Raw genomic sequence first — 18,635 nt, forward strand, 5'->3', positions numbered from 1 at the left:
GGGATCACAGTCAGTAAGACCAGAGGGAGGGAGATGAGTTACAGGACATTTGTGTTCCTCCATGTGATGGATGCTAGAGGCCTGGAGGAGGATCAGAAGAAGCAGTGGAGACAGGCAGACGGCCGGACAGAGACTGCAGCTGAATTCAGTGATAGTCTGGCAAGGTGTCTGGACTTTGAAAGAGAAGACAAGGGACCGCTTTCCAATGCTGCTACCTGAAGCTGCCTTCTCAAAGCTGAACAACACAGGAGCCCTCCTGCTTTGGGCTGGTTCTTATGCTGACTCCATCTTGGTCCAGCTGGAAGGAGCAGGATGCCAAGGCTGACTTTGAGCATAGTGGGGTTGGCATTAGGAGACCTGCAGCCCTGGATGCAGCTCACACCCTGTGCTTAGCCAACTTCACAATCTCTAGCAACTCTCTGGTTTCAGCATGTCCTGTCATTGTGAAATGTGGAAGGGGACTTACACCAGCAGTCACACACTCAGATGCCCACAGGGACCACCAGAGGCCTGAAAGAGCCAGGAGTGCTGACTCTGATTCATGGGGGGCCACAGTCCCCATCTCAGGCAGCGGACGCCTCTCCACGCCTATTGTGGAATTGCTGCTCAGGGCAGGGTGAGGTCTTCCTATTTTTCAAAAGGTGCTGGAAATACGGATTTTTGTGTGTTAATTTTTCCCATTAACCAATCTTCAGTTTGGATAGATCTTTCCCACTCCAGCCTAGAGTACCAGTGTGTGACCTCTGACCTCAGCAAGACCTTGACACCAGCTATGTGCCTGAGAAGCCCCCAGTAAGCATGCACTGACCTTTGCCTGTGAAGATAAGCATATCAGCTTGCCAGTGGCTTAAGGAGAGTCTTACCCAGTGAGTGGGAGGAACTTGTTTCTGGTCCAGCTTCATGTGTGATGTTACATGATTGGTTTAGGATGAGGCTGAAGGGCCTATCTGTCATGGTCACTATGGACCCTAAGGCCAGCAAACCCTCTACAGACCAACAATTTCTGCATGGACATCCAGCCAAATGCTCCTTCCAAGCTGTTAAATATTAATATGAAAATGGATGAGGGTTGCGGTTTATGGAGCTCTTAAGCCTGTGCCCGACTCCCTGCCAGCTACTTGGTATCCATCAGCTCTGTCTGCCACACTTCCCTACCAGGTATTGCTACAGCTGACCACCTGGGACCCAGCGAGGTTAAATGCCAGTGTCAGAGGAGGTCCGCACCCCGCCCCCCACTACCGCCCGCTCACCTGTGGCTGGAACCACATCACCAGAGCAGGCGGATGGCGGTCCTCTGGCGGGTCCCCCAAACACTCACATCACCCCTTTTAGGGGTCCTACTCGGTGAGCAAAAAAAGTTCAGTATCACAGCACCCTGAACAGTTGCTTAGCAACCAGCTAATATTACAGCAAAAAACAAACAGATCACTTGCAAATAATGAAATCAGTTATGTGCACGGACATGGCTGCAGAGTTTCTCTTAAGAGCTCTCTCCCGCCCCTCTACCTGTTTCTGTTAAAGAATGCATTTGTGGATGTGCCGTTTACACTCCTGACTTCAGAAGAGTCAGAGGAAAGTCAGCGTGGCTTGGCACAGGGCGTGGAGATCTGCCTCGCGCTCCAGGCCCTGCCCACTCACCAGATGTGTGACTTAGAGGCTCACTTGGTCCCACAGCTGCCCCCTTGGCTTGTTTCTTCCATGTGTGGAGGGACTAGAAACAGCCTCTGGTACGCATATGGCCGGTTCCATACAGGAGTGACTGTCCTGTTCTTTGGCCCATAAAGTCTTGAACTTCTCTGCCAGGCCACATCCCCACCCCAACCATTGCAGATTCCGCCACCTCCAGCACAGTCTGGACAACTTCAGATAAACACCTCATTTTTTTTTTAAATGGAGTGAGAAACTATTTACTCATTCATTCATTTCAAAAACATCTAACAAGCACCTACTATGTGCACTGTGTATAGTAGCCAATAACTGAAAACTACCTAAGTGCCCATCAGCAAATGACTAGATAAAGATCATGTGGTATATACGTGTTGGAGTACTACTTAGCTGTGAAAAAGATAAAACTTTGCCATTTGCCACAACATGGATGGACCCAAAGGGTCCAGTTATACTTAGTGATATAAGCCAGACAAGGAAAGACAACTCATTTCTCTCATGTGTGGGATGAGTGAAATCTCTTTTGCAAATTCACCCAGATGAAATCAATAAAACAAAAACAAATTTAAAGTAAATAAAGCAGCCTCGCACCCCTGGAATTAAATACATTTCATGCATCCCTACCATGTGCTAGGTAGCACGCTGCATTGACCATTGACGGTGTTTGTTCCCTGGCATCCGTCAGACCTGCATTGCAGTGCTGAGTAAATACCTCAATATTTACTTGACCTCAGGGAAGATACTTAACCGCTCACTCTCTTTATCTGTGAAATGGAGATCACATTATTTCTTACCTCTTGAGGTCCTAGGAAGATGAGATATAATAGTATTTGGAAAGCACCTAGCACAACGCCTAGAACATTCTTCATTCCATGAATATGCAGTGGCTGAGCCCCAGGGCCAGTGAAAATAACAGATCAGATCACCCTCATGGGGTTTCCTTTCTAGAAGGTGCCTGTAGGTGCTACCACTGAGATGAGAGATGGAAGATACGGAGGCTCAGACTCGCAAGAAGAAGGATCCAATGTGAGTGGGTAGAGAGGCCTCACAAAGAGGTAGAAGTGGAGTTTAGGCTTGAATGATTGATAGGTGTGAACAGTGACATGTTCAAGGAATTTTCCAGAATGATAAGAGGTGGGGCCCTAGGTAAGCGGGGGGCTTCCCTCAATGGAGACTGCCCCCATCCATGGGCAGGTTTCACTCCTCTTTGATTAACCCTGCAGCATCCTTCTCTTTGTCCAGTGCCTGGAGCTTAAAATATTTCCACTTTGCAAACATTTCCTTTGCTTCTAGGGGACCATGCTGTCACTCCGGGCAGAGATTATATTCTGCCAGTGTACAAGGGGCAAGTGCCAGCCTTTGCATTGTCTGCAGGATGACATCTCACCACCCTCTCCCTAGCACCTAATGGCTGCCCTGTAAATTTGGAGAGAAGAAATTGGAACAAGGCCAGGTAGAGATGGCGCCGAGGGAGGCTGCTGGCTGCTTGTCAGGAAACATGACTAGAAAATGTGACCTTGGGTCCACTCAATCCTTTCAGCCCTACTCCAGCTGCAACAGTGAACATTTATTGAGCACTTACTATGTGCCAAGCTGTGTTACAAATACTCTTGCAGGTATTTTGTCTTTGTCATTAACCTCCTCACAATGCATTTTACAGATGAGAATATTAGACTGAGTCATAAGCCCCTGAGTCCAGCATTGTTAAGTGGATAACTGACTTGTTCTGGGTTTAACCAGAGGCATGCAAGGCTTAATCCGTCCACTGGTGTGACTGGCTGATGGACCCGTCTCCACCATTGTCGCGATGACCAGGATCATCATCTCAGCTTGTAGATATCGAGTCCATTCTCTGTCCTGCAGAGCTGCCATAACAGCGCATGAGATAATTCATTTGGCCTCCACAGAGCCCTGCAGCCCAGGCGTTAACCCTATTCCCAACTCACAGATGAGAAAATTAGGACCAAGGATGCAACTTGCTGGAGAGGACAAACAGGTGACTGTCCAGGTCACACCTGGAACCAGGCCTCTGTCCCCACCAGTGCATCTCCCATGCCCCAGGACCAGCACTTACCAGGTGGCAACACTGGCACCCTCGATGTTGCCCTTTGATGCCAACATTGATCATCTGAGCAATGGGGGTAATGAAGAGGGGTGAAGGGCGGTGTTGAGACTCGCACAGTCCCCTCCCACAGAGGAGGGCACCATAAACTGCAGGTCTTTTTTCACTTGATTTGCCTCAAAGCCCCCTTTCTTATTCACCCATTCCTGACAGTTTCTCCCTGTGGGTATATGTTAATATCACGTTCAGAGTCTCCCTGTCTGCTGGAGCCCAGAAGCCTCCTGCTTTCCGGTGTCTTTGCTATTCTCCAGCCCCAACCTTTCAGTGTCTGTCCCTGCTTCCGCTCTCTGTGGGCAGCCTTATCTCCCTCATTTGCAAGTCCTGGCTGTTGTCCCCAGACAGCCTGCAAGCTTGTCTGCCAGGAGCTCATTTCCTTGGCAACAGCAATAGAATCCGAGCAAACCCTATTACCTGGCCTCCATGTTGAGGGATGTGAAGAAAGGGCCAGGACTGGCTGTACCCAGGTCTGCTGCAGAGTTATCAGCACAGATAACAAGCTCCGCTCACCTCTGTTGCCTCTTTCCTCTCTGCCCTGAGGTCGGTTGCTAAATCCTCAAAGGTGTTTTCCAGATGATTCCCTGTGGCTCTGATTGAAAGTCCTGTTTACATCTAGTGCTATTGAGAGTAGGCGATTTGTAGGGGCTGGAACTCTGGGGGAGCAATTTCAGACAGGGGGCACCTCACAGCCACCTCTCTCTCACACACAGCCTCATGCACATATAGACACACACACGTACATGACCCACACCAGCACCCTTCCTTGTCCCACGTGGCCCGGCTGCTCCAGCTGGCCCTGTGCCCTTGTGTTCATTGCAGGAATAAGCTGACATCAGAAGAGTCTGAGTGTCAGAGCCCACCTCGGTTGCCCTTCACCTGGGGATCACTCCAACCCTGCCCATCAGCCTGCTAAGAGCATCACCAAGTACAAGGGCCCCAAGAGGAAGAAACACTTGTTTACAAATGCACTGTGCTAGAGTCTTGAAAAATGTGATCTCTGACAGATGTGTCTCATAAGCAAAGATGAGTGTTTGTATTCCCATTATGTACCTGAGAGGGTTCAAATGCAAGTCCATTTGCCCGATGGTCCATGTATTTAAGTGGCAGAACAATTTCAGCCCAATTCTGTCGCTTCCCAAGGACCCTCTTCATAATCCCACCCTCTCTCCACATGTGACAACTAGATTGAGTCCTTTGTTTCCTGTACATTCTCGATGCCTGCCACGCGCCAGCCCATGAGCAACATAACCACACTGAGGCTGGGCCTGGCCACAAGTCCGCAACAGACGCTCTGCCTCCATGAAGGCAGAAGGGTCCAGGAGGAGCCGGTCCCAGAGTAGATGCAGGAAGATGCCAAGGTCAGCAGAGATGTTGCAGGGAGGGAGGGAGAGTGGCCCACCCCTCTCACAGCGCCTGACGCCCAGGGCGAAAGAACAACCCTGTTTTCTGAAACTTGTGCACACATGTGTTGTCCAGCTCACATATCTTTCCCTCCTCCCATCCCCTAATGGAACTTTCCAATGGAGTGAGTCCTGGGAGTCACTAGGGTTCCCTGCAACTCGGGGTGACTGAGGATGGTCTCTGTGACTTGGAGGCCATGGTCCGAGCTGTGGAATCCCCTCTCATCTGCTCATGGCGTCCTGACGGCCGCTGACCTTTGGTCAGGCCCAGAGAATCAAAGGCAAATGAGAGTGGCCAGAGGAGCTCGTGCCACTGCAGCGCTTGGTGGCCGTAAGCACGCAGGTGTCTACCTCTCACTGAGTTCTGGCCCACCAGCATCTGGTCCCGTTAGCACCTGCCAGGCAGGATCTGCCGTGGGGATGACGTGCCACGTAAGGAGCATGATCATGCAGACTAGCCTCCCGCCAGCTCCCTCCACCTGTCCCTCACTCTCCCCGCAGCTGCCTTGACCCATGGACTTCAGGAAGCTCGTTGTGTCCAGTTCTAAGGTCACCACATTAACAGGCTTGGCCCAAAGAGGCCCCGTGATTGATCTTTCCAGGTTATTTCTGCGCTGGTGCAGAATCAATACAGTGACGATGATGCCGATGATGACGGCTGCTAATGTGCCATGAGGTGATCCGACCTGTTAGAGCCAGAGCATCTTCATCGGTCAGCTGAATACTGGTAGCTACGTGTAGCTCGCAGTGCCCAGTGATGCCTGCAGCTCACTTAGCACAGTGTGGATATTAAATACACGAAGCACTGCTTATGACATTTTACTGACCACCTACTGTGTGTCAGGCATGCCCTAAGGCATCAGCTCCCCCAAATCCTATGTGCTTTTATATTAAGGGTTGTAAGTACTTAGAACCCCACCACCCTGGCGGCCTGACTCCCGCTCCGCAGTCAGAACTCGGTGGTGGGGAGCCGTCCGTGACGCGTCCCCGCATCCAGAGGCCCCGCACCTCCATCCCCCCAGCTCTCTGCACCTCAAGAGCTCCGTAAGACTCACGTTAGGTCTGTCCCCTCTACTCTGCACCTCATATCTCTGTGGGCTTCATACATATTCATTCATTCATGAATACGTTATCTTGGTTCTCTTAATAGCCGAGTCTGTGGAAGTATTTATTATTATCAAGATCAGGAAACAAAAGCCCCAAGAGTTCAGAAAATGGCCCATGATTAGACAATTACTGAAACGCTGGCGCTGAGATAGAATCTGCATCCTCTCACTGAAAAGATCACGCGCCTTCTCTCCCCGTCTGCTCCCTTCAGGCCAGCCTCCCTGAGAGAGATCCTGCTGTCAGGTGTGTTGCGGGTAATTTTAGCTGGCTCTTCTGGAAACATCGGAGCACCTGGCCATGTTCATGCAGTGGCCCCCCCTTATTTTATGGCAGCCACGCAGCGGCGGAGGGAGCAGATGAGCCTGGGTGTGGCTCTGGGGTTCATCCTGCCCTTGCCCTGGCCCTTCCTCATGTCCCCCCAACACAGGCCTGGAGCACCCCTCCTGTCCAGTCCTCCACCAGCCCACCTATGCACATTACTGGGCTAAATGCAGCTGTCTGGGGGTCCCCGTGGCCCCGCACACAGACCCCACTGGAGGTGCTCCCTAGCCCAGCTCTTCCTGTTTGAACTCCACTGTGCTGTCCGCCTTCCTGCCATCAGGGTAGATTGTCTCCCTCGTGCTGTTTACCTGAGGAGGGTGCCCAGCAGGACGGGCAGTACCTGCACCCACTCTGGGGACTTCTGCGTGGAACAGAATGCACCAAAGGAGAGCAGAGGGGTGAGGCCATCGGCCTTTTGATGGACACTGGCAAGTCCCCCAAGTCCCGTCTTCAGACGACTGGTGCCAGCTGCGGGGGTCTGGCAAACAGTGACGTCCCGGCTCTCAGTGCACTACTAAGGGGCTAGAGGTTAGTCGTGGGGGTGGCGTATTTCTTCCCCTCTGGACCATGTGAGCCACATTTCTCCCCCTCTGTAATCATGAGATGAATCTAAATGCTTTTATTACAAAGATGCTTGTCACCACGGGATTGCGTCTTCTGCCATGTGTGAGGTCCCTGGTTCTCAATCGCTGCCCCATCCCTCTATACTCCCCTGCTTCTGCCAGGAGCCGGCCCCCCAGCTCAGCATCAACCTGTGCTCCAGAGGGGGCGTGAGGAGGCAGCGGAGGCCACCTGGGTCCTGACCCTGCCTTTGCTTCCGCACAGCGAGTGGAAGGCATCTCCAGTGGCCATCGCCCCACACCCACCCACTACCCGATCTTGGCTGGTTCTTTAGACCCAGATGCCGGAATCCAAGAATCAGCCCCCTGCTCTCATCTTCGTTTACCACTTAGCAGCATTTGCCGCTGCCTGTCCTCCTTGAGATGCGTTTATTTGCCCCCGGCTCACAGACGGGCGTCCCGTCCGCCCAGGGCGCTCCAGCCGCAGCTGTGACTCCCTGCAGCCCTCACGGCTGGCTCCTTCGCTCCTTCTGCCAGCCCCCCTTTGTTGGTGCCTCAGTCTCGTGGCTTTATCTCGCCACCACTGGTCAGCAGGATGCCTTCCGCTTCGCCCTGACTCCTGGCCTCAGAATTCGTCTATCCTACAGCCGCTTCAACATCTCCACGTAGTTGTCTCATAGACATCCCAAATAATTGTTCAAAGCCCGAGTCCAGAGCTTCCCCGCAAAAAGCCTGTGCGACCGTCCCCATTGGCCTCTCTGGCTTTCCCATGATGGAACCGCCCTTTGCTCCTCTCCGCAGGATGGGGGTTCTTGCTGTCAGCTACTTTCCATGGCAGACATTGTTACTCTCCCGATGCAGACACCTGCCAGTGCTCCTTCCTCATTGATCTCTGCACAGGAATTCCCACCGCCTGCTCCCTTACAATATGGAAACAAGTCAAGCAGCCCAAAGTTCCTCGGGGCTTCCCATCTCACCCAAAGTAAAATCTCAGGACCTTTGGAATAGTTTCAGGTGACTCCTGTTAAGCAACACCAGAGTACTGTCTTACAGCTCCGGAGGTCAGGATTTGAGTCTTGCAGAGTTGACATCCAGGGTGAGCTGGTTCATGGGGAATCTGTCATTCCGGCCTTCTAAGGGCACCTATATTCTTTGGCTTGTGGCTGCATCTCTCTGACCTCTGCTCGCCATACTATCTCCTCTGTCTCAGGCCCTCTAGCCACTCTCTGACATTGTATCCTGAATAATCCAGGGCCCTCTCCCCACCTGAAATTAATCACCAAGTCCCCTTTGCCATGGAAGGTGACATATTCATGAGCTTCAGGGACTAGTCTGTCTGCTTGCTTGGGAGCAAGGAATGGGTGGTGGTTGTTCTTTGCCCACCACGACCTCCAGTGATCTAGACCCGTATGGTCTGCAGCACCCCCTGTTCCAGGCCTCCCTGGCCCACTGTTCAGTCCTGTTTCTAATATTAGGGCCTTTGCAACAGCTGTTTCTTTAGCCCAGAAAACTCTTGAGCCAGGCCACCGTACGACCTGCTTTTCCAGGTCCTTACTTACATAGTCCCTTCTCCATGAAACCTACCTGAGCCACTCTGTGACCTCTGACCTACATAGTGCACCTGACCCAGCTGCCTTCTCTAAGCAATTCTCACTTCCTAACCTACTAAGTAAGTCATGGTGGTCTTCTCCCCACCTCCCACACACCACTGCAATGTCAGACCAGGCAGGGGGGTCTGCCTGTTCCGTTTCCCATCTCTCCCAGGTGCTTCCCTGGCCCGGCACAGAGTCAGGAAATGGGCAAGTGGAGCAACGTGCTGAAGCCAGCCCCTGGCTGGACCTCAGACATCAGGGAAAGGCCATTGATGGTGCGGGCCCCATCACCAAGGCCACCCACCAGGAGATAGGCAGGTGCGCACCTTGATGGTCACAAGACTGAGCGTTTATTACCTGCCAGGTGCTATGTAAGCTCTTCGCATGTAGAACTCACTTCGTCCTCCCAGACACCCTTGGAAATGAATGCTGTTATCACCGCCCCCCACTATATTAGAGATACAGAAATTGGAACCGAGATTAAATAGTCAGCTAGGAAAGGGACCCAGCCCCAGAGCCCACACCTCACCACTGCTGGGTGAGGTCACAACAACCAGCAGCACGTCATCCTGTCATATTCCTCTGAGACGTTTCCCTGTAATCGCTCCATGCCAGGAACCAGGGCCGTTTCCCTGGTGACAAAGACCTGCATCTAGGGCAAAGATGGGGTTTAAAGCAGAGATATGGAAGGAGGTGTGTGTGCATGTATGTGCATGTGTGTGTGTGAGCTTATACAATCAGCTGCCAAGCTCAAGCTTGGGGTTTGCTAACTGTAAGCACCAGGAAGCCCATCTAGCTGACAACCTGACCCTGCTGTTTCTTTGACTTCACACCAAGCCCTTGAGAGTCCACAGCCTCTACCCACCTCCACCCCCTCAACTGACCTGAGGTGCCTTGCTTCTTACTCATATTTCTTTCTCCTCACTAGTATTCCCAAGTAGGAACAAAACCAAACTAACACAAGGCTCTAATCTATTTGCATACTTGAGTAAGTTGAAGGTAGTGGCCAACGGAGAGGAGATTGGGGGACTGCAGAGACAGGCCGGGTCACCTGAATTATTTCTGACATAAAGAGCGACTCGGAGGGCTGGCTGGAGCCTCTAGTTAATCAACTGTGTTGGCAAGTCAAAATCACCCTAGTTGTAAGCAGCTGGTGGCCTTTTCTGAATCTTCTGTATCCAACTAGTCCATGCAGCAGCCCTGCCAGTAACTGAGCCAGGAAAGAGGGAGGAAGCTCATTCCTTAGTGGGACATCCTAGGTCAGGCACTGTGCTAGGCTGCTAGGCTCTGAGGGATTATTTCACTTCATCCCCCAAGGCAACCCTGATTGAAAAAGATAAGCATTGTCATCTCTTCACGTTGCAGATAAGGAAGCTTGAGCAGGAGAGGCTGAGCAGTGGAGAGGGCATCGAGCAGGATTTGAACCTGTGGCTGTCTGGGTCCGAGTGGCTGTTTGCCACGCTGTACAGCACACCAGCAGGGGTCTGAGTTACAATCGTGCTAGCCTAGGTGTGTTTCGGCTTTGCCATCTAGGTTTGTGTGCGTGTCGTCCTCTGGCATTCGTGCAGTGAAATCAGCTAGTGACTCATGCCTCAGAAGGATCCCTGTTAAGCAATGCTTGATTATACTGCCTATGCTTTCAAAAGTTTCTCCATCTAAAAGATGTTGTAGGTTTGTAAACTACAAAAATGATGGCCAGTGGATCCATGGGATTGTTCAGAGAAACATAATAAATGATTGATTGGATGGATGGGTAGATACTGAATGGATCAGTGGATGGATGGGTGGATGGATGGAAGGAATAGACAAGAGAGAGAGAGAGAGATTTTAAGGAATTATGGGGATGGCAAGTCTGAAATCACAGAACACTCTGGTCAACAAACCCAGCCAGGGTTTCTTGTTACAGTCCTGAGGCAGAATTCCTTCAGAGAGAGCTCAGTTTTTGTTCGTAAGGCCTCAGCTAATTGAATGAGACCCACCCAAGTGAAGAGTAAGGGCCTTTTCTTAGAGCTAACTGGTAGTCAATGTTAATCACATGCACAGAATCAGCCCCAATGTTTGACATCGTTCCCCACCTCTTGGCCTATAAAATTAACCACCATTGGCAACCACCAGGTACCCTGTACCCACCAGGCATCACACCAAGTACTCCCACGCCCTCTTGCTTTTCCTGGTCAGGTCCTCAATAAGAACACAAAGGCTGAGATTGAGAGTAGTCAAGGTTCCCTGCCCCAGAAGAGTGAAAGGGTCTTGTAGGCCAGATTTGCTGATGACTCCTACGCCAGACACCTTCCAAAACCTTCAGTTTTAATCATCTGATTTAGTGATCTATGGGAGATGAATAAGGTCCCCCACCATCAGGCCTGGCCCAGAACTCCGGCCTGTAGGCAATCAGGACAGCCTTCTCAGCTCACCAGGCCCCTCTCTATTCCCAGACGACTCCGTGCTGGAAGCAGGACTCACCTTCCAGATAATGTCAGCAGCTAGTTCTGCAGTCCTGGGGGTCACCAGGCCCCAGCAGGGGAGGGTTCCCAGCGGCGCATGGGCAGAAGGCCCCAGGCCTCTCAGTGCTTGATGTGCCCAGACCTGGGACCTGAAACCACGTTATTGCTGAAACAACTTCATAATGAGCACTGCTCAGGACATCAATATCAAAACCTCCTTGGACAGGCCGAAATGGACCATCTAGTGACAAATCCATCTCCCTGGCAGTTGTACTTCAGTGAGATTAAAAGGAATCTGCAGAAAGCACTCCAGAATCTGATAGCCTCTGTGCGAAGGGAAATAAAGCTTCCTAGGACCACATTTTTTAGGACACACTGCTCACTGGGCCTATTCCACTCTAGGCTTTGCAACCTCTTAGTTAATTTATTTGATTGCAAGGAACAGAAACCAATGCTATACAATTAAGATTTGAAAGATCGAAGAAAAACCAAACACAAATCAGTGGGTCGTATACCTTATAGAATCAGAGCAGAAACTGGGGAACCCACACTTGAGATCATGATAAAGCAGCCCAGCTCTGGGCCCTTGGCATCAGAAGTTCAGAAGCTTCTAGACATGGGTCCGAGCCTGCAGTGGTTCCAGGCTCTGGACCACTGTTCAAATTTCCAAGAATGAGAAACTGACTTTCTGAGCTTGAGTCTGGGCTCTGTCCCTGGACACCGGCCCCTAGCCAGGGCTTCAGGGCAGCATGGCCCGGGAGCTGCTCTGTGTGCAGAGGCCACGAGAGGGGAGTGCTTTTGGCAGGGCACTGAGGGAAGTGGCGATGTAACAAGCGTGATTGTCATAGTAACTCGGGACTTCGGTGGAGACATCCAGGCCCATGGATTTCCGCATCTCTCCTCCTTGTGTTTATTGCAGAAGTGTAGTGGCTGTTCGTGGCTACACCTGCCCTGTGCCAGGTTGCCAACCAGTGTTTCTGTGGCCCTGTTTGGTCTCTGCAGCAGCTCCAGGAGGGAGCTATTAATGCCCCATGTTGAGCAATAGAGAGATGCCACCCTTAGCCGGAATACAAGACTCACAGTGACAGAGCGGGGCTGCAGTTCTCGTCTGGGCACATTCCGAGCCTCGTGGCCCTCTCTGCATCTTGCTCTGGCTGCAGAAGAGGCTCCCAAAGAAGGGAAAGGGTCAGCAAACCCAGAAGGGCAGGAACTGGGTCTCAGAGGGGCGGAGCAGAAGGCCAGGCTCCCAGGCAGGAATGCAGGAGAGGAGGGAGACCCTTCAGCAGTGGCAAGGGGGGCAGGTCTCACCAGCCAAAGGCTCAGGGTCTGGAGGTCTCCGCTGGGTGATGGCCTTCTGCCCCCCACCTCCCCTCCCCCGCATTCTGCACCAGCGGTCCCTTAACTTCTTCCAGCTTGGGGCTCAGGTTAGCCGACTCCGTAAGTGCTCAAGGGCATCACTTGCCTGCGAGTGTCCAGGCTCTGATGCAGATGAACCTCAAAGAAACAAGTCAGTGTGTAGCCACCCAGCCGCAGCAGATGGAAGGGCGGGGTGCTGAAGGTGGGAAACAGGCGGTGGTGGCCTGGCGAGCTGAGATGCGATTCTGTGCGGTGGGGGAGGGAGGCAGGGGAGTGGGAGTAAGGACGACACAGGGGTCAGTGTAGGGTGCAGGTTTCTCTAGGACTTGATACATTACAAGCAGGCGGTGGGATAACATTAGCACATGCATTCAGCAGAAAGATGACAACCATCGCCTTTTTTCTAGGAACAGTTTGGGGTCCTTCTGACCTCCAGCTAAGATTATAACATTTATCATTCTTAAAAGAAAAGCACAGTTGTTAGACAAGGTGTCCTCATTTCAGTTGTTACTCTTTACCACCAAACAATCAATCTATTAAACCGGTACATGAATGCATAAAATTGTCTCTCGCGCGTCTCTCTCTTCAGGAAGTCTGTCATCCAGCTTGACCTCACCAACACCAACAAGGCGATGATCGTGCCCGCCTTCGAGACGCTGCGATACCGCCTCTCCTTCCCCAAGTCAAAGGCAGAGCTGCTGTCTATGCTGGACATGGGGACGCTCTTCACCTTCAGGTACGGGGCCCCCACTGCCACGCCCGGGAGTGCCCCAAGCTCTCCCTCTCCTGGGGAACCCACACACTGAGCTGTGGCCTGGCTGCCCATCAACCATCTCAAGGTCATAAAAGCACCCTGACCCCAGACACTGCATTCGGCGTCTTCTCTCCCCACCCCGTGTGGTGTACCTCATTCAGCACGTGAGTGATGGGCGTGCTGTGTCCAGCTGGAAGGGCAGGAATCCTGGGAATCCTGCTTCTTGCCTGTGTGCAGCTCTCAGGATGGCCCGACTCGCCCATGCTTGCTTGTTCACTCCTTCAGTAGCTGGGTTTCATCCTCTTAGGCCGTGGTCGTGATTTTTCTTGTCCCCTTCGTGGGTACAGTCTGCTGTCCAAGGGAGTCCTCTCTTCCTCTGCTCCTATTCCAAGAGGCTTCTCCTTTGTCGTCTATAAGAGCCCCCAAGCCTCCTTCAAGTTAAAAAATTTCTAGGCAACCTGAATTGTATTGAAAGGATTATAATCATACTTGGGTTTCTGTACCTCTGTTACATTATTAGAAATTTCTGGATTTGTCAGGCAAGTGTTACTTTGCAGGCTGTTATTTATTTAACAATCAAGAGATGATCCTAATGTTTTATACAGGTAAGGACACTGAGGAGTGAGAGGTCGTAGAGGAGCCAGGATCCAAATTCTAGAATTCTGGAAAGTGGGCAAAAAGAGTGAATGTCCCACAAAGCAAGCCTTCTTTCTGTTTGGAAAGAAAGAGTAACTACTATTTGTTGAGAGATTAACATGAGCCAGCATGGTGATTTGCTCATGTGATGCGCAAACCAATCTAGTGGGTGGGTACTGTTACTGCCACTTTACAGACAAAGGCACTGAGGCTCCGAGAGGCTAAGTATCTTGCCCACAGACACACAGCAGGGCCTGGCTTCCAGCCACGTCTGAGAAGCTGCAGAGCCCACATTCTTTTTTTTTTTTTTTTTTTATTAAAAAGTTTATTTTTACATCATTTTTCACATTTTTTTTTTCATCTCAATTGTAATCCCCATGGGTTTCCCATCACCAAATCACCCTTGTGAGAGCCCACATTCTTAACCAAAATACCACCGGATCGCTAATCAAGCCTGAATTGCTTGCCAGTCTGTGGTAAAACACTATTAAAACGGTTAAATCTGGTCCTCCCTAGTGGCACAACAGGTTAAGGCGTAGCACTATGAAGCAATCCGAGGCCACTGAGACACGAGTTCAATCCCCAGTCAGGGAGCTGACCCACTTGGCACAGCAGACCTCTCTTGTCTCCCCACTGCTCCCCTCAGCAGTGCATTTCAGTGGACCTGCCTGTTCTGTTCCCTGCTCTGTCTCTGGTGAATCCTGTCACCCCTGCACCTTTGGCCTACACCCCAGTTCTTGTATGCCTAAATAAATAAATCTTTTAAACAATAATAAAACATTAAAAAGTATTAATAAATAAAATGGCTAAATCACTGTTAGGTCAGACCTGAAACTCTGAGACCAAACTTCAGGCCAGTCTCCCACAGACGCCAAGACTGATAGTTCACCCCCTAGCAAATCCCCAAAGCTTCCTTCCATCTGCACCCCGAGGGGATGTAAGAGCTCATTCCAAGGCCAGGTCCGTGGGCCTGAGGTCTGGACTTTAGGCCGCTGTGTCCATGACAGCTGCCCACACGCAGCCTGCAGGCCCGTGCTGAGTGCTCAGTGACAGACCTTCCCTCCAAGAAGTTGTTTTTGTCACCTTTGACCCAAAGATGAGCTCTTTGGCCTCCTGGCAGCCAAGAACACCCCCGGCACTGGAGTGAGGGGGGCCACACCCCTCAGTGTCTCCTGGCGACTTGTCAGAAATGCAGAGTCTCAAGCCCCAACCCAGACCTACAGATCAGAAACTCGGGGAGAGGAGGGCCCAGTCTTCTGCCCAAATATAGCCTTCAATTAGTCTGAAGCACACCCAGTTGAGTAAGGCATCTCAAAGCAAAGTGCCCCAGCTTGCTTCTCACAGCATCCTGCAAGGTGTCCCAGGAAGGTTCTGTCATCGCTCTTCTTTACGGGAAGTTGCTCACGTGCATGGTCTCAGAGAAGGAGCCTGTCGCAATGGCGGCTGCAGGGAGGCAGGGTCCTGGGCTCACGACCAGGCCGTTCTAACGGCAGGTCAAGTGGGGCTTCCTTGCACACTTTGCTACCCAGCCCTTCGATGTGGTGTTGGTCTGGGCAGAGCTAATGGAAGCTGCCTCCCACCCAGCTGTCCCCACTCTTTCCCTCCCCTATCTCCTGATTCTCACATTATAAGACGCCAAGAATTTGGATTTTAAGGATGGAGGAGAAATAAGTTGGCCTTGGATTCTCTGATGTTGCTGAGAGGAGGACCATGAATTAACATCGCATCTTGTAACAGGCAGCATTATTCAAGGGCTGAACCACGGACAGTCACGTGAGACTCTCCTGCCACCACAGTGATCTCTGGGAGGGGTAACTAGTTCAGACTGACCTGCAGTTGGCCATTATAAATGCTACAGAGCACCCCTAGGGTTCACTCACCCTGTCAGGATGTGCCGCTGCTTGTTAGTGAAGGATGCAGGTAACAAGCCACATTCAGGTCCTCGGCTACCATAGCAAAGTAGCATAAAGTGACTTAAAAGCAGAGATTTATTTTCTCACAGTCCTCGAAGCCGGAAGCCTGAAACCAGGTGTAGGCAGGTCCATGCATCCCCCAAGGCTCCAGGGAAGGTTCCCTCCTTGCCTCTCTGTAGCTCCTCGTGGTTGCTGGCAACCCCCAACATCCCCTGGCTCCTGGATGCACCGCTCCAGCCCACCTCCATCTTTGCATGGTCTGTCCCCTGTGTCTCTGTAGCCAAAATCCCCTCGCCATTGGAGCCCCCCTCCGCCCCCAGTGCACTCTGACCTCATCCTGATGACATCTGCAATGACACTATTTCCAGGTAGGTCACTTTCACAGGTAGGGAGGTTATGACGAGCATATCTCTTGGGGGAACACAGATCAACCTACACATCAGCATCTACCTCTTCCTCCAAGCCAGCAGCCTTTGAAGTGTTCAGCTTCCTTCCCTGCACTCACTGGCTTTTCTCCACGTGTCCCAGGTACCACGTCTGGATGAAAGGGCACGCGCCCACAAATTTCGCCAAGTGGCGGACCGCCACCACGCCTTACCGGGTTGAGTGGGAGGCCGATTTCGAGCCATATGTTGTTGTGAGACGGGACTGCCCTGAGTACGACCGGAGGTTTGTGGGTTTTGGCTGGAACAAGGTGGCTCACATCATGGAACTGGATGCACAGGTGAGAATGAATGTCATGGCAGACCCAGTGCTGTGCGGGGTCGGGCAGGGAGGGGAAGCCTTGATCTCAAAGCTGAAAGGGACCTTAGAGATTTAAAAAAAAAAAAAAAAAAAAAGCAGAGACCTAAGAGGGAACATGATGTGCTCTGGAGCTTCTGGAGCTGTTGATACTCAAATCACCCCTCTTTAATCAACCCTGGGTGAGAGTCGGGTTCCCAGCCAAAACCCAGGCAACTGTGATTCCTGTGAAAAGTCATTTCACTCACCCATCCTCACTCATGTCAGTGATGAAGACAAGCAAATGATACCCATTCAGCCCTTGTGCTGTGTGTCATAAATTGACACAAAGCTTTTCAGCATCCCATATAAATGACACAAAGCATGCAGCTAATTATTCTACCCTGTAACTAAAGGAGGTATGATTTCTAGACTGTATTTAATCATGAAACCTTTTTGTTTGCTCTACTAATACTTACTGCACATCTGATTCAAAAGAAGCTGCAGAAGTCTAGTAGGGTAAATCAGAGGTCAGCAAGTTTTCCGTAAAGAACCAGATAGCAAACCTGAAGGGATTTTTCAGGGCGACAGGTGTTCTTTGCAACTGCTTAGCTCCTCCATTGTAGTTCAATCCTAGACAATATATAAACAAATGGGTTGGCCATGTTTCGATAAAACTTTATTTATATGAACATGCAGTGGGCCGGAAATACCAGTTTGTCAAACCCTATGTTAAATAAAAGCAAAGCTAAGCTAAGAATGTCTGAACCCCTCAGCACAGCCTTTTTCTCTATTTCCTCCAAGGCACTACTGATAGAGCACAGTGTAAATATTTCTCAGCAGCACCTGAAATTCAGCGAAAGCAATGTTAGATGCTCAGTGTTGGCTGCCAGTGAAAGGCACCCAGCAAACATTCTGACAATTCCAGTATGTTTGGGAGCATTCAGGTGATCTACCTAGCATATGAGGTGGAGAACCACTGATGTGAATAAGAGGTTGGACTGTCGGTACTTACTGGCAGGAAGTGTGACCATCCGTCTCCTTACAGGGGACCCCGTATGACTCTCACACAAATGTTTAGTCTGCCTCAGATTCTACTTGACAGGAGAGAAATGGTGTAATAGTCATGTGTCCAGCTGTGTGATGAGGTGAACTGGTTCAAATAAATTTAACATTTCCTGCACTGAAACCTGGGCTTTATTTGTTTTAGACAGTTTTGACAGAGTTCTTGGAAACTGTTGTGTATTTACCTTCCTTTGCAATAGTACATGCCAAACCTAATTTAACTCTTTTAGTTATCTAAAGAAATAATGAGTACACAATTGACAGGTAATCCAGGCACGACCGTGAGGCCAACGGAATCGGAAGACCTCAATTCCCATGTGAAATGCCCCAGACAGCTGAGCGCTGGGAGTTCATGCATCTTCTTTTCTGGTTCTTCTCACTCCTTCCCTACGGTCAACTGTCACTTCTCCCTGCTGTCAGTATTCCATGCTTTCTAACAGCTATCTTCCTCCTCCTGGTTTCCCTTTCTGAGTTTATTCTGATCTACTCTGGCCTAGGAAATGGCATGAGCTTCTCATATCCAAAATCAGTGCATCGATTCTGAGTGCAGGTGCTCTGGCTTCTGCTGTGAGTTATATACATGTGTGACTAAAGTTGTGTCATCTCTTCTGGCCCTCACAGACCTTTTGTTTTTGGTCTGGGTATTCTCTCATGTAGAGGATGGCATCTGATGGCACACTAGTAAGGATGTGTTGGTGAGAGTTTTATTCTTGATGAGCTTCCACATTTTTTTTTTTTTTTGCTTTACTCCTTTTTATTTTCTTTGTTTGTTTCCTCTTTCATATGAATCTATGGAGGCTGTGAAATCTCACCTAGCCCTGTGAGAAGTCACATAAGCAGACATAAGCTAATTGAGCCCCCAGAACTGGCATCATTCTAGAGCAACCATGTGAGTGTGAACTCACATTTATCAAAAACCTTTTATGGCCTAGGAATTCATACCTGTAACTGTCGGGGCATTCTTGGCCATCTTCATGGTAGGT

At 50.7% G+C, this 18,635-nt stretch overlaps 1 protein-coding gene across 1 annotated transcript in view; it reads left to right on the forward strand.

The window, feature by feature from the left end:
• The window catches only part of LARGE (like-glycosyltransferase), a 419,193-nt gene that overhangs the window by 398,445 nt on the left and 2,113 nt on the right, over positions 1 to 18,635 (forward strand). The window contains exons 13-14 of the mRNA XM_004675709.2: positions 13,154 to 13,300; positions 16,396 to 16,591. Of these exons, the coding sequence (XP_004675766.1) occupies positions 13,154 to 13,300; positions 16,396 to 16,591 (343 nt within the window). The remainder of the gene's footprint in view (positions 1 to 13,153; positions 13,301 to 16,395; positions 16,592 to 18,635) is intronic.

Source organism: Condylura cristata, unplaced genomic scaffold (genome assembly GCF_000260355.1).
Source record: "Condylura cristata isolate star-nosed mole 26May11 unplaced genomic scaffold, ConCri1.0 scaffold00004, whole genome shotgun sequence".
Classification (NCBI taxonomy): domain Eukaryota; kingdom Metazoa; phylum Chordata; class Mammalia; order Eulipotyphla; family Talpidae; genus Condylura; species Condylura cristata.